We start from the raw sequence: 13,840 nt of genomic DNA, 5'->3' as shown, positions 1-13,840 counted from the left end.
GGTTAGATAGATTTGCTGGATTTGAATTATGAGATTGCTGTGGTTGGAGAGGTTCTTTGTGCTGCTGTACTTGCTATATATATCTGAGCAGTCATTGTAGTAAAAGAGTCAACAATGCCAAGTAAATCAAGTTTGAATGGTCGGCGCAATTTTAGTCTAGTAGACTATCCGGCTACATACGGTTGAATCAATGAGCTTGACCAGTTGGCAGGCATGCGATGCCGAAAATTGAAAAAACTGATTTATCTGCAACGTACGCAACACCCCAGGAGGTTAGTACTTGAATAGATTCCATCACCCAGTCTCCTTATGCTTTTTGGAATCCTTTGTACCTATTTATACTTGATCTAACAGTGGTATAGTACATACGACCACAGGGTGTGGAAAATAGGGCTTCCCGTCCGCTCAGCCGTACTCAAGCCACACGCCGGGAGGTTAGTAGTTGGGTGGGTGACCACCAGCGAATCCCTTCTGTTGTATGTTTTTTATTACTCCTCAATGAATCGCATAGAGGATATTGTTCGAATACTCAGTGAGTGGTTTGCTCACGCTCATTATGATCCGTTTCAACCACTCTTGCCATACGACGACACAAGATGCCGGCGGTCTCTACTAGCTTGCTGCATCAAGAGCATAGATTCGCGCATGTTTCCGATGAGAATTCTGTCCACATTATGAATAAAAACGCTATATTCCAAGATAGAACTGGCATTGGGCTTACTATGATATTTGAACGTGGCCACCCGGAAAGAAATATTATAGCAGAATCGATGAATCCGTGAGTACACATGTCTGGATTCTGGAGTACTATGTCATTACCTCATTTTGCTCGATCAGATAATCATATACTAGTTAATCCCAAATATCTTCCTAATGCTCAGAAAACTGCTCGTGTAGGGGTTATACCCCCAGGCATTATCACGAGCAAACTTCCCATTACTCAGCATGTAGCCTCCACGAACCCGATACTTGACATAGACCTCGCGCTGCTCGGATGGTGCGTTATACGTTCCCTCCTCTGGGGATTTGCAATGAACTTCATCATGGTAATTCGGGGTCTCATATTCCTCCATCGTATCATAATTCGCCATCCCCAGTGTCTGCTCCTTGGACATGTCCTTACTCGGTCGCCACCAGTCAGTCAAGCGCTTCATATGCGTGTCCAGCACCTGCAGGACCTCATGGCCCGCCTCCACAATCGTGCAGGTAATGGGAGGTGGCAAACTGCTGTCAACAACGGCAGCCACCAGCACTTCCTTAACCCGATCACAAACATGCGACCCTGCATCGCCATGAACATCCACCCGACGGCCCACGAACCGGGTCCTCTCCGGTGCCCACCGTTTCAATCCCTCAATCTGATCATCAAAGGTCGGATCAGCAACATCCGTATCCACCCAGTCACCATTAATCCGATCCTCCACTCGGGCCCGGTAATCGTGGACCAGCGCCGTCGGAAGCAGCAAATACAGCGTGGTATCATGGGCTACGACCCCAAGCGAAAGAACAGTCCAGCCACTACCACGGCTCTCGAACACAGAAGCCATCTCCTCCCGCAGGGCAGGGATGAAGATTGCCTTGTCGCGGTGCAACGAAAATCCCGCGTTATAGCCGGGCATGATCACCTCGCAGTCCTCCGTCGCGGCCGCGTCCTCATTGCCTGAGACTGACTCGGCACCGAAGCTGTCCGGGATGGTGTAGTTGCTGTAATCAACCTGAATCCGGTCCTGCCTGTCGGCCCGCCATCGGAGATAGGGCTGAAGTTGTTCCTGCTCGAAGATGAGCGAGAGGACGCGCGAGCTGGCGCGTTCTTCTGGGGAGAGTTCTCGTAGTGAGTCTATGTCCCGATCACCATGTCGTTCGATGTAGCTGTACAGGAGGGTGGTGTCGATGTTGAGTTCCTCGGAATAGTCAGCTACTTGTTGTAAGTCGACCATTGTGTGTGAAGGGGGTGTGGTAGAGGTGGGATAGAGCAGTATGAAGACAACGGATTGATGGACGGGAAGAAGGCGGGATTCGAGACCATTAAATGCTGTGGAGCTGCCTCGACTTGCCCCGCACAAACACCTATTCCATCCCTCAAACCAATAAGAGCCACTCCCCGTGTCGATCCGACCCCTCCGGTTCTCCTAATACGAGCTAACCGCGTAAGTGGTATTCGGTAAAGCCCTCGACCCACTGCGCTAAAGGATTATCCGTGAAGACTCCCACGCGTTCACTTGAGAATACTCCGCCACACACCGCAAGATTGACTGAACCAGAAGCTCCTGATGCAAGTGGCGCGTGGCTGTCAGGCTGTAGCAGTCGGGCTGTATCACAATCGTTGTTGCACGCAGGCACTGGCCGAGCTATTCCCAACAAGAATTTTTAGAACGAATCTATCAAAATCAGTACTAATGTATAGAAGTAGACACATCTCCTGCCGAGAGCCACAGACCTTTGACAATGATGAGAAACTTGAATGAAGCAAACTCATAACATGTAGATACATGTTATTGGTTCCTCGTTCATTTTCAGATCATATCCGGCATATTGCTATCCCCGATCTTATCTCCGCCCCGATATCCGAACCTTGGTTTACTCCGATGTCATATTGATAAGACGAGTTTACATATTATTGTGGTCTTGAAATAGGTAATTATTATTTCGTTGCCTGTAAATCCGAGGCCGACAGGTAAGACGTTTCGATGTGGGATCCGAATCTGCTTGCTTAGAAAACCCCGAATTAGATAGGTGATAGGTCATCTGTGTATGGCCAGTCACATAGTATATGGAGGAATTATAAACAAGACTTCTCTGTTCACCTCAAATAAACCATTAGAATCAACAAGATTATCCAAATCCAGCGACCACTAGAGCACCCACTATCAAAACCCTTGACAATGTCGAACAATCCAAACACTCCCAACCTTTACAGTTGATGATCTAGGATGGACTTGCTGTGACACATGTTGAGGGGATAGAGGGCGTCTAGGTAGGGTTCATGATTGATTAATGTATCAATTGGCGGGATAGACGGATAAGGCTGGGAATTATAATTTTGGTTTAATTTGGCGGGATGTTTGGGAATGATATTATAAGTACTGGGATGGAGATAACATGTTGATTAAACATGCGCTGGTCAATCAGATAACGTGGTCAAAAAGCTATGAGTGGCAATTAACCGTGTATTGTTCTATGCCATGTACAGATGAAAGATATGGAGGCTGAAACCATCTATACGTGGATTGAATTTGTATATCCCCGTGGTGTATTAGCACATGACCACCCTTAAACCGGAGCCAGATTGTAAATCTTCTTAATATCACGCAATGTGTCCTCAAAATCAATTTCCAAATCCCGAAGCAGCCCAGTCTCCATGTCAAAGATCCACCCGTGCACAATGGGGAACTTGTTCTCGTGGAAGCTCTGCTGCACGGCGGCAGTCTTGATGATGTTCCGGCACGACTCGACCACGTTCAGCTCGATCAGACGCTTGTACCGGGCCGTTGTATCCTTGATTGCATCCAGCTCCCGCTCATGCAAGCGATACACGTCCCTGATGTTGCGCAACCAGGGGTTCAGCAGCCCCAGGTCAGAGGAGGTGAGGGCGGCCTGAACCCCACCGCACTGGTAGTGGCCGCAGACAACGATGTGCTTGACCTTCAGGTGACGCACGGCGTAGTTGATGACGGACATGACGTTGAGGTCGGTGTTGGGGACCAGGTTGGCGATGTTGCGGTGAACGAAGACCTCGCCTGCCTCCAGGCCCATGATCTCATTGGCGGGCACCCGACTGTCGCTGCATCCGATGTACCTAGAAATCGAGAAAGTGGAGTTAGTTCTAGATCCATGTGTGCCACCAAGGTGAAACGACTAGAGAACTAGTGGGGTGGTTCTTACAAATATTCGGGACTTTGGCCGGCATTCAGTTTCTCGAAAAAGGAGGGGTCCTCTTGCTTCTTGGCAGCTACCCAGGCGCGATTGTTCTCAAACACCCGGTTATGGGAGTGCTTGAGACACTCTGGAATGGTGTCCTGAGTTTGTTTAGACGAAGCCATTTCAATGGATGGAGGGAGGGGTGTGTGATTGTGTGTGGGTTGAATGAGAGTGGAGGAACCCCGCGTGGGGGGATCCCGTGGTGGGTGGGTGACTACGGGACCCCGTAGAGACCATTCCCACTGCCCCTTATCCATCTGATCACTGATCTGTCCAATGACTATGACATCATCAGTCCGTGCGTTCTCTTGCCTTGAATTCATATTTCGATCAGTGGCTTACACAGTGCGCGACAACACGATCGAGCATGGCACCACCTTGTCCAGTTTCTAGGCATCCTTTTATGAGACTCAGAAGTAGGAGATATTCATGATACAATGACTCTTAGTTCCCCCCTCGGATGCAAGACACAAGGCCTCTATTCTAAAATACTAAACAACTCAATTAAGAATATGTATCGCATAACTGTACGTTTATAATGCTCCTTCCCATCATGAGACAGGCATATGAGGCTTGCGATGCATTAAGCAGCAATTGCGACGCCCATTTCGCTCTGCGTACTGTTATGAGGTGGGTTAGCAGTGAAGATACCTTGGTAAATGGAATACACACCTGACTTCCATGTCCCTCTCCTTCTGCCCACGCTCTTCTTCTCCCATGTCTGACTGTGCCCTCAGACTTGTCGCCAGGATTATACTGCCTAGCTCCTTTATTTCGGACAAAGAGTTGATATCCCAGGGGCCAAACTCATGCGTGGTGGGAAGGTTAGGTCGGCATCCACAGGTTGGCTATTGTCCAGGTATTTCATATACTCCTCAGAGTATTCCGCAAAGATGATATATACCTCATGGCGGTTCTCTGACACGTGGAGACGGCTGCGAACCGGGGTCAGTTGGCTTCCCTTGCACCAAGGAAATGAATATGTACCGGCCAATGTAATTTAGAGTTCCGTTGGGATCTGGACTGTTCTTGAGCCATGCCACCATTTGCGCAGCCTCCTGCATACAGATTCGTACTCTTTTCTTTTTCCGGAGGACTGGCTTCACTTCAATGAGGGCGCGAACCTTCGCAACTCCCGCAGGCCCTCTATCCTCGAGGTACCCATCAACTCGGGCTTCGAACGACGCATGGTGAAAGTCAGCTTTGAATGGTTTTCGGTGTACGGTCCACCGATTGGATATACTAAAATGGAGCGTCAGCCCAACCAGAAAGTTCGAGAGCGCCGCCGTGACAATCTCCTCATCTTTTGTCGGCTTGTACATCTGGTCAAGAATTTCGGTTGGACCAGGACTCTCGGCGACTGGCGCGCTAGCGGCTGTCCCCTCGTCTGCGGACTCCTCTTCGTCGAAGGTACCGAGATCCTTCCCCGTAGACTTCGTCGGGGTTTGTAGGTACAAATTAGCCATTTTTTGAGGCAGCTTCCCTGTCTTCGTGCGAGTACGGCTCGTAACGGGAGAAAATGTAACATCTGGAACTGGTCCGTCCGAGGAGGTATCGCTAACGAGTCGCTGAAAGTAAAGAGCCGGCGCAAAAGTGGACTCCGGGATGGAGTCCAAATCCAATGTGAAGTTGGTTAGATACGTGTTCCAGGATGAATAGCCCTTAAGCTTTTCATCTGCTTTCAACTTCCAGGCGTGAAGATCATAATTTTCCAGCTTGAGAGTAGTCCTCTTGCTAGTCTTCCAGAGGACAGGGAGCGATAGGTATTGTTCTGGTGTTATGGAGGAGGCCGATTTCATGGTAGCTGTATGGATATTTGGGGTTTGTAGCTTTCTGGACCGAGCCGCCCGCCGTGGGGGTGGTTGGCAGCGTCCGAAGGTCGGGCATGACGATGCTTAATGTAGAACGATCAGTCTGATTATTATAAAGAAGGGGGGGGCGGGGGGGCACTGAAAGAAAAGAGTAGAAGCGTACTCGCTGTTGAGACTCCGTTGGCAGCATCGTCAACTGAGCGATAACGCAATACCGCAAGGCCCATGTCAGGAAGGAGGGGGGCTCGCTCCTCCCCACTCAGGGAATTCCCTTCCGCTTCCCCTTCCCCTCTCCGCGACCTCGACCACTCTTCACGCTTTCTCAAATATTATGGTGAACCCAGTACCCTATTGCCTGCTGGATTATCTCCCCACTATCTACACATAGCCCGATTGATACTGTCATCCGTTTGCCTTCCATCGACTTCTGAAAGCCAGTTGACGCAATGACCGCAATTGACCGGCGCCCCGAGCGAGAGGCTCGCCGCGAAAGGCTCGGAGCCATCAGGAAGGCCGTTGAAGATCTGGAGTACGCGTATCTCAGTGCAGCGGATCTTGACTCCGCTGGCATACACCTAAGCCCAATGTCTCTGACCGACGATGACCTCCTGCCCAACTTCTTCCACCTCTACAAGGGACAAGTTCAAATGACATCGGATGGATACATCTCTGATTCCTGGCCACTCTTCGACTGCGGTGCCTGGGAAAATGCAAGAGACCTGGAAGACTTCCTCGACAAGCTTGTCTGTCATTCCGAGTTGCCCCAGAGCGACAAGTATCCAATCGGGCCGCGTTATCGAGAGTCCGTCGCTCCCCCCTCTTCTATATAGATACCCACTAATACCCATATCCCTTTATTCAATTAGCTTCGGTGACTTCATTAATTTCGGCCAACTCCTTGAATGCCGCCCCCAACGCTGGCAAGTCCAAGCCGCCTGGGATATGCCGGATCATCATCCCCACCTGAAAGCCATGGTTATCAATGAAGCCGTCGGTGATGAGCGGTTGCTGCGTGGAGAAGTCCTGACAATTATTGATATTATGAGAGGTCGTCTTACACACAAGGTGACACGTGCATACGTTAATGCTCCGGTATGGCCTTTCCTGCCCTGCGAAATGAGAGTGAATCAGCTAATATCGTTCAGATTTTGCTGTTTTCGTTTATGGACACTTGTGCTCGTGCGCTGGAGGCATATCTCGATGGAGAAAATCTTGTTATCCGTGTAACAAGGCTCTATGACTTCAAGACGGAGGAGGATGCGGATTTCTCGCTTTCTATCTGTTTTGCTAAGTGGTGGATGGGTCAGGTTACGGAGTTATCGACTTGAGTGTTCGGTGGTATAGTTCTGACAAGTGGTTCAAACCGGCTTAAGGGAACGATTCATGTGTCATGATTTTATGATGGTGTTGATGGAGTTTGTGGAGTACTATATCTTCGGATACACGCGGCTGCGCAAGGACTGCTTGATAAGATTGCCCCACGCATGGATCTAGGGGATAATATTATTGACTACTATTGTATGGTGTGGAAACTCGTTAATGAGAACAGTTACTCTATTGGTGATAAATCATGTCACAGTATTACCACTTCGTTCCAGAGTGACAATATGAGGTTATCCAACATCAACGGATCAATGGCACCAACTTGCATCATGAGTGGACTAACAGGACTCTGAGACTCACTGTCAAAAGTTAAGGATCTTAACACACCGTACCATAGTATTATAATCGAAAAGAGGAATGAGAAGCTGAAGGCAGGGAGAGAATAAAGACTTGCATGTTACTGGTAGACCAGTAGAATATTACTGATATAGTTTTTCTTCAGTCTATATCTTTGGATTGTGTTATCGATTTTTTCCCATACACGTAACCTTTTTATTTCCGACTGTCATATTGGAACATGGGCATATAGCTTAATAACACACTTAGAGGGCAGGATTAGATTAATAGAATGTCACTTGATTGGACTTGGCTTGAGGTACTGTATCTGGTGTAACTTTGCCCGTTTCAGACAGGAAAGCACCTGTACCGCTGTTCTAGAATACGATTGGCGTTGTTTACCATGGCCATCTCGAGGGTAATATTGTCGAATGTCAAGGTTATATCTTGCTGCCTACACGAAGGCCAGTTTCAGGGGATTAGAAGAATTACCGATGGAGTATGAGGTGACTATATCATGTAGGCGGCTATATATGCCAATGACTCCAAAGCAATTCGGTGAGTTTTGTCATTCATACAAGCAAGCAACCATTTTTAGCCCCGCTACTTTCACCTTGCAACTGATAATAGTATAGTCACAAGAAGAACAGCACATCTTAACCATTCTAAATGATAAACCCAACCTTCCTTAGACCTACCCAAACCCCGAGTCAAAATCCCCAACTTCCATGGTGAACAACACACACCAGATACTCCAGTTTTGGGAGCGAGTTCAGTCGAAGGTTGTGAGGGTCATCAAACTGACAGTTACTCTTCTCATCGTACAGCACCGTATCAATTCCTGCCGCTCGTGCTGGGATAATATCGCGCTGTTTATTGTCTCCAATATAGACCAAGTCCCCGGGAGCAATGTTGTATTTTTCCAATACAGCGGTGAAAAGACCGTCCACTTTGGACTTCCTGACCTCATTTGTCGTCACAAGAATATCGATGAAGGGTTTCAACCCTAGCTCCGCGATGGTCCATTCCTGTGCATCTTGAGGACCCTCGGTTACTATGATGACCCCCTTCCCGCGAGCCTTCAGTTTTTCGAGGAGGTGAAGTGCACCGGCTTTTAGTGTCAGAGCTGCGCGGAGTCTGTTCTTGTACACCACTAGTAGATGTTCGAGGGTCTCTGTGGATGGTTCATGTCCGTGAGCCTCGAGGAGGTGAGAGAACCGCTCCCTGCGGTAGTCCTCTGATGTTCTCCCATCGGTGAAGGCATTTGCCGTCTTGGAGCGGAGGACATCGCGATATGTAGCTTCCAGATCGTCTATCGTCTCCTTGGCATCGGGGTGAGCGGCTTGAATAGCCTCGAATACAGAAAATGATGCATGGGCAGAAGTTTTTCGAAACTCATGCAGTGTATCGTCCAAGTCGAAACCAAACCAAGGCTTCGATGCGAGCAGCGTCAAAACAGGACCTAACCTCGGACCATAAGCTTCCAGGTACAGGGTGCCTACTTCAGCTTCGATATGTTCGATCTCGAGGGCAGAGAGTAGTCCATGACCACTGAAGTCTTCGACATGCGTGTGAGTCTTGACGCGATCAAATAGACCATCCGGAACGGTGCCTTGATTGATGGATTGGTCCCGGTCACCATTCAAGATGTAATCTCCAAACGGTCGCTTGAATTCCAGACACCAGTCGTCAAATAGAATGTCCCAGTAATCGGCCAGTGCGGCAACGGTGCCTCTGGCGTCGGATACGAGTTGCTCGTAGATGACCACCTGGGGCACGGGGCTGGCTTGTAGCATTTTGAAAAGGGAGCGATAGCAGATGAAGAAGCTGTACAGATCACCCCAGCCCAACTTCTTCCAGCTGTCAAAAACACGGACCGGGTCTCGGACGATAAATACAGGCCGTGTCATCTCGTAGGCGGCTTTGTTGGGAAGGATGTCGAAGTCACATTCGCTCTTGAAGAATCAAGGGCCTAATTCCTCTTTGGTTACCAGGGTGGAGTATCCTTCGGTCAGTGCCTGTTGATAGACAGGATGGGATTCGGGGTGATCATAGATCGTATAGTCTGGCTTGACACGAGACAGACAGTTGTCGCCGAACGTGTGATATGCCTTGGAGAATCAGCCTGCTCGTGACTGCACAACGAGGCAGCTCGCTCAAGATGCGCATGAAAAGTGTAGAACCAGACCGAGGACAGGCGACAAGAACCCTAATCTGTGTTTGCTGCTGGATCGGGTGTTAGCAACACCTACTTGTCTGAAATAGCGTTGATAAATACCTTTTTACTGTCAGTCACTTTGGTGTTGGAATCCATTTGCTTTTCAGAAGACTCCAAATGAGGCTTCTTCTCTTGTCGCTGCTACGTTTTCACCGAGCAAAACGCCAGTTGAGGAGACCATCAGGTGCGTAGCGTACTGTTCGGAGCAAACACAAGTCAGCTGGTATACTGACGGCGCCGATCAAGGATCATGAGGCGATAGCCGTCTCCGATGGCGTTATCTCGCTACATGCTCTAGATCTGAGGTAAGCCTCACTGATACTTACTTCGTATTATAGACTCCGCCCCCATCTGAGCGGCTCAGTCCTCTGTCTCAAACACAGTCGAGACTTGGGTCTCTTGGGGTAAAACAGGGCACGGGTTGGTGGCCCGCCCCGCTCGGCCCGCAGGATTAGGGTTGAGTGGAGTCTAGTCGCATCGTGCCAATCTTCAGGGCCGATGGCGCAATGCAGACACCACAGATGCTTCGAATTGAGCAGTTGAGCATAGGAGTAACTTCCGTCCTGGGGTGCGCGATCGACATGTCAGAATTAAGTCTGCTACCAACCACATCGGGGAATACCGAAGCAGAAACTGCATGTTTATTGCCGAAGTCGGACCATGGCCTCACTCTGGATGATCGAGTATTTACTGTTAGAGCCAGCGAGTAGGTCTAGCTGTGTAATACGTCTGAAAGGCGTAGAAGGATTGATGTTAATTTCATACCAGTAGGCCAAAACGGAAATCCGCTGGCCATCTGGAGAACAGACGGAACGAAGACTGTGTCCCAACAATTGACATATCTGAAAATTTTTGGATACATGCATACACTGCTATTTCCCGTAAAAGCACCCTTATAAGGTCTGCTTCTGTCTTTGTTTTCTGACAATTGGGCAACTTGTCTGGTTGACAAAACACAATAATGTCTTTCAAGTGGAGTAAAACAGGATTTTTAGGTAACAGGAGTGACAAGAAAGATGGATGGATACCAGCAATACATAGATGGGTAGAGGAAAATCGGTGCCAATGCATCAGAGGCAGGTGCTGGCTAGGGTCTTGCCTTTTCCCAGCATCTGGTCCTGCAGGAGCATTCCGGCAGGATGAATGTAGCTTCCATAGCCAGAAGCATTGGCTTCGATCAAAACAGGAGGCCCTTTCCTACGTCGCCTTGAGTGTCACATGTTGGAATCTATTCACCTTGGAACTGTTCCACTAACGAGAGAGGTATACACGTCTCGAAAGTTCGCCACAGGGATTCCATCCTACCTGTGAACATTACCTGAACTTGTTAGAGAACAGTCATGCAAGTATCCGAATCATACATAGGACCTGAGAGGACCAAAACCTTTCTTCGCTAGCTTTGAGCCCACTCTCTTGGAAACAGATATATATCCCCACAATCCACAGCCCTACTACCTTGCAGTGCAATATCCCAAACGACCTCCTCGACGCACGAATATCTACCCCAATCTCAAGAGCAGCAGCATCTGAATAAAATAATAGACACATGTCGCCACACTTAATCTCGCGACCAGCCATGGAGATATAACGAAAATCGGACTATAGTAAGTAAAAAGAATCGAAGTAATACAAGATAGCTACTGTAAAGGGAAGATACGGTCTAGAATTCCGAGCTGCATCGTGTAACCTGGTTATTAAAAGGACGCATTCGGGTACAATAACAATCTGTTGCTGCTGTTTTGGGGACAGTTGTTGAGTAAGTATGCAAGTCGATGGGATTTTCACTAGATAGCTGGTGGCTACATCAAGAAGGGCCTCAAAGGTAAAGTATGATAATTGGCTCTAGTGATACTCTAAGAGATGATGTTGATTATGCGGAATATAGGGACATGAGCTGTTACTACTATGACATTGTGTAAGAAGATCCTTAGTGGGATCAGTTGGTCTATCGGTGGTGAATATGTTATTAATATAAAAGCCCTTTTCTAAAGGAATGAAATGAGAGTGTTCCAGTCATGGAAAAATAGTATCAACTATGATATGAGTAGACTAGGAGTACCCAGGTCAGGTCCACTGATAAAACTAACAATCTTAACCCACCGTCTCAAGTAGAAAGTCACTCCGAGCTGTCCTATGACATGGCTTTCTCCAAGAGTTCCAAAATTGCTTCAAATTCCTTCCGCTCCTCCTCTTTCTTCTTGGATATTAAATCTTTGCATTTGTTGATGAACACAGGGTCATAGTGAAAACGGCGTCCCTGGGTCAATACCTCCATTATTTCGACATCCCTTCCGCAAGAGGTCTGCCTGAAAAGGCTTGTCAGAGGTTCTAGTCCTCCGTCAAGGTTCCAATCTTCAGAACCATAACCGTCCAGTTCAGGTCGGGCCAATAAGGCCTGGACAACGTCTGTATATCGATGGAACACTGCCTTGTTTAATAGATGAATGACGTCGTCTCGAGAAGTCTCTGCATCCTTTCTCCTGGCGAGTGTAATCCCTCTTTGGATTAAGTAAGTCGCACTGATGGGGTTAATATTAATCGTTGAGCCCAAAGCCGTCCTTTGATGGGCCCTTTGACCAGAAGACCCAAAATCATTTAGAAGTTCCGGTGCATGGCGTAGAATGTACACTACTGCCTCAGTGTTGCCCCCGACCTCATAGTAATCCTCAATGGTGCCAACGGGCTTACAATCACCTCCAGTAGATGCAGCGATATGCAAAACCGTTTCGCCGCAATGCTGATTCCTCCAGGTGTGAAGATCCAACATGCCCCGTTCGAGCATCCTTTCAAGGAGGTCAGCAGGACACTCCGTGCCGAGAACTGTGTAAAGCAACAATTCCATCCATCGAACCTTACTGTCAGTTTCAAGGAGAACCCGTGCCAGCTCCCCTCGAGTTTCCGCAGGAGCGTGACAGAGACTGTCCAAAGGAGTGTAGCCCTCATTCATCGTGAGACTGACGTCGGCGCCCTTCTCTAGTAACATTTTGGTAATATCGATGTGGCCGCTGCGGATGGAGAGGTGGAGTATGGGACAGCCTTCTAAGTTGAAAGTGTCTACAGACAGACCTGCCTTTAGGAAGAACTTGACGGAATCATAAGCTCCGTTCTCCACTGCGTTGGACAAATATTCGCGAGGAGGCGTAAAGTTGGGATCAGCCAACACGAGCTTCTGTTCTTGTGGAGTCATTCCGGACCTGACATCATTATCTGGCCAGACCTTGATATCCAATCTGTCATAGAAGCTCTGTTCCGGCCGACCAATGTCCTTTGCAATCCTGAGCAACTCAGGATGACAGAGTCCATGCAACTTCTCGCATGTACAATCGACACGACTAAGTGAACACTTATCCATCTGCTTGACGACCTCAAGAACCAGTTCCTCTGGCAGTTCAAGCAGAGGAAAGCTTTCTCCTTCCATGATGACAAACAGTGTGACTGGAGTGATAAACTGGCCAATTGTGTGAATCTCAAGGGTGCATGAAAGTTTGGTTCAACTGGGCAGTCTACTTGAAAGGGAGGAATTGATGGGCCATTTATAGCTCTGATGCAGCCAGCATGCTCCTTACGGGCTAGTCGAAAATGCCGGAAAAGACGTGTTGAAGGGAGGATTCTTAAGATGTCCTTATGTAGATGCAGGAATCACCAGTCATTTAACGATATGTATTCCCGGGTGTCAACGGTATGTCCCGCCATCAAACTCCGAGCTTCTGTCTCTGTTTCTGCGATTTCCGTTCATTGCATTCAGCTCGTTATGATAGGAGAGAGTGATTGTTCTGTTTGCGTCACTTCGTCTGCACACAGAGTTGTAGTCATTGACGCTCTTGGAACTTAGCCTGACTCTAGGGGAAACCATGTCACAGGAAGGTATTCACTCCATTCCATGAGTGGAGAACTCCGTCACATTGCTCATTTCGACAGCCCAACATTGTAATAGAGTTGAGTTAAGTACGACTGAGATACGAATATCATGATAGAAGTTCCCAAAGAGACCAAAAGAGATATTTTCTGCTGAGGAAGAACGGTAAATGAAATCTATATGCTATTGAACGACTTTTGAAATCTTGTGACTATGGCCCTTTTTCAACCTGAAAGACCCCGATGGGGACAGGAGTGGGAGTGGGGAGATATCACAATGATGAAGAGATCCATGATCGCGAAGTATGTACAACCAAAACAAGCAAGGAAGATAGAATGTGTGACACAGGCAAGAAGTATCCAAGTCAAACATATGCAC

The 13,840-nt window shown here is 48.2% G+C and overlaps 6 protein-coding genes across 6 annotated transcripts; 1 reads left to right on the top strand and 5 right to left on the bottom strand.

The window, feature by feature from the left end:
• Nucleotides 1–734: 734 nt before the first annotated feature.
• On the bottom strand, nucleotides 735–2,019 carry BO94DRAFT_530657 (uncharacterized protein). Its single transcript, XM_025610719.1, has one exon. The coding sequence runs from the start codon at nucleotides 1,935–1,937 to the stop codon at nucleotides 849–851; it is 1,089 nt and encodes a 362-aa protein (XP_025472677.1). The 5' UTR covers nucleotides 1,938–2,019; the 3' UTR covers nucleotides 735–848.
• Nucleotides 2,020–3,133: 1,114 nt separating this feature from the next.
• BO94DRAFT_620273 (carbonic anhydrase) lies at nucleotides 3,134–4,076 on the bottom strand. The gene is made up of 2 exons (XM_025616921.1): nucleotides 3,883–4,076; nucleotides 3,134–3,796 (listed from the first exon to the last, which is right to left on the bottom strand). Exons 1-2 carry the CDS (start codon nucleotides 4,038–4,040, stop codon nucleotides 3,271–3,273), a joined length of 684 nt encoding a protein of 227 aa, XP_025472676.1. The 5' UTR covers nucleotides 4,041–4,076; the 3' UTR covers nucleotides 3,134–3,270.
• A 678-nt stretch (nucleotides 4,077–4,754) lies between these two features.
• Nucleotides 4,755–5,844, bottom strand: BO94DRAFT_530654 (uncharacterized protein). Its single transcript, XM_025610718.1, has one exon. The coding sequence runs from the start codon at nucleotides 5,715–5,717 to the stop codon at nucleotides 4,824–4,826; it is 894 nt and encodes a 297-aa protein (XP_025472675.1). The 5' UTR covers nucleotides 5,718–5,844; the 3' UTR covers nucleotides 4,755–4,823.
• Nucleotides 5,845–5,989: 145 nt separating this feature from the next.
• BO94DRAFT_507316 (uncharacterized protein) lies at nucleotides 5,990–7,258 on the top strand. The gene is made up of 3 exons (XM_025609606.1): nucleotides 5,990–6,531; nucleotides 6,596–6,821; nucleotides 6,875–7,258. The coding sequence occupies exons 1-3, from the start codon at nucleotides 6,176–6,178 to the stop codon at nucleotides 7,055–7,057; spliced, it is 765 nt and encodes a 254-aa protein (XP_025472674.1). The 5' UTR covers nucleotides 5,990–6,175; the 3' UTR covers nucleotides 7,058–7,258.
• An 840-nt stretch (nucleotides 7,259–8,098) lies between these two features.
• On the bottom strand, nucleotides 8,099–9,298 carry BO94DRAFT_581068 (HAD-like protein; the record flags this gene model as incomplete). The annotated part of the gene is made up of 1 exon (XM_025615367.1): nucleotides 8,099–9,298. The coding sequence occupies one exon, from the start codon at nucleotides 9,296–9,298 to the stop codon at nucleotides 8,099–8,101; it is 1,200 nt and encodes a 399-aa protein (XP_025472673.1).
• Nucleotides 9,299–11,737: 2,439 nt separating this feature from the next.
• On the bottom strand, nucleotides 11,738–13,024 carry BO94DRAFT_600774 (ankyrin repeat domain-containing protein; the record flags this gene model as incomplete). Its single annotated transcript, XM_025616356.1, has 1 exon — nucleotides 11,738–13,024. The coding sequence occupies one exon, from the start codon at nucleotides 13,022–13,024 to the stop codon at nucleotides 11,738–11,740; it is 1,287 nt and encodes a 428-aa protein (XP_025472672.1).
• Between the last annotated feature and the right edge of the window lie 816 nt (nucleotides 13,025–13,840).

Source organism: Aspergillus sclerotioniger (assembly GCF_003184525.1).
Source record: "Aspergillus sclerotioniger CBS 115572 chromosome Unknown BO94scaffold_2, whole genome shotgun sequence".
Lineage (NCBI taxonomy): Eukaryota > Fungi > Ascomycota > Eurotiomycetes > Eurotiales > Aspergillaceae > Aspergillus > Aspergillus sclerotioniger.
This window is presented reverse-complemented; position numbering and strand designations above follow the sequence as displayed.

What these genes read in the sequence shown, in the direction of transcription:
- BO94DRAFT_530657 (XM_025610719.1), bottom strand. Translation starts at nt 1,937, where the DNA reads ATGGTCGACTTACAACAAGTAGCTGACTATTCCGAGGAACTCAACATC.
- BO94DRAFT_620273 (XM_025616921.1), bottom strand. Translation starts at nt 4,040, where the DNA reads ATGGCTTCGTCTAAACAAACTCAGGACACCATTCCAGAGTGTCTCAAG. An exon ending in GGCCAAAGTCCCGAATATTT is followed by an intron (nt 3,797 to 3,882) that starts GTAAGAACCACC and finishes CTCGATTTCTAG; the next exon opens with GTACATCGGATGCAGCGACA.
- BO94DRAFT_530654 (XM_025610718.1), bottom strand. Translation starts at nt 5,717, where the DNA reads ATGAAATCGGCCTCCTCCATAACACCAGAACAATACCTATCGCTCCCT.
- BO94DRAFT_507316 (XM_025609606.1), top strand. Translation starts at nt 6,176, where the DNA reads ATGACCGCAATTGACCGGCGCCCCGAGCGAGAGGCTCGCCGCGAAAGG. An exon ending in ATCGGGCCGCGTTATCGAGA is followed by an intron (nt 6,532 to 6,595) that starts GTCCGTCGCTCC and finishes TTATTCAATTAG; the next exon opens with CTTCGGTGACTTCATTAATT. An exon ending in GTGCATACGTTAATGCTCCG is followed by an intron (nt 6,822 to 6,874) that starts GTATGGCCTTTC and finishes AATATCGTTCAG; the next exon opens with ATTTTGCTGTTTTCGTTTAT.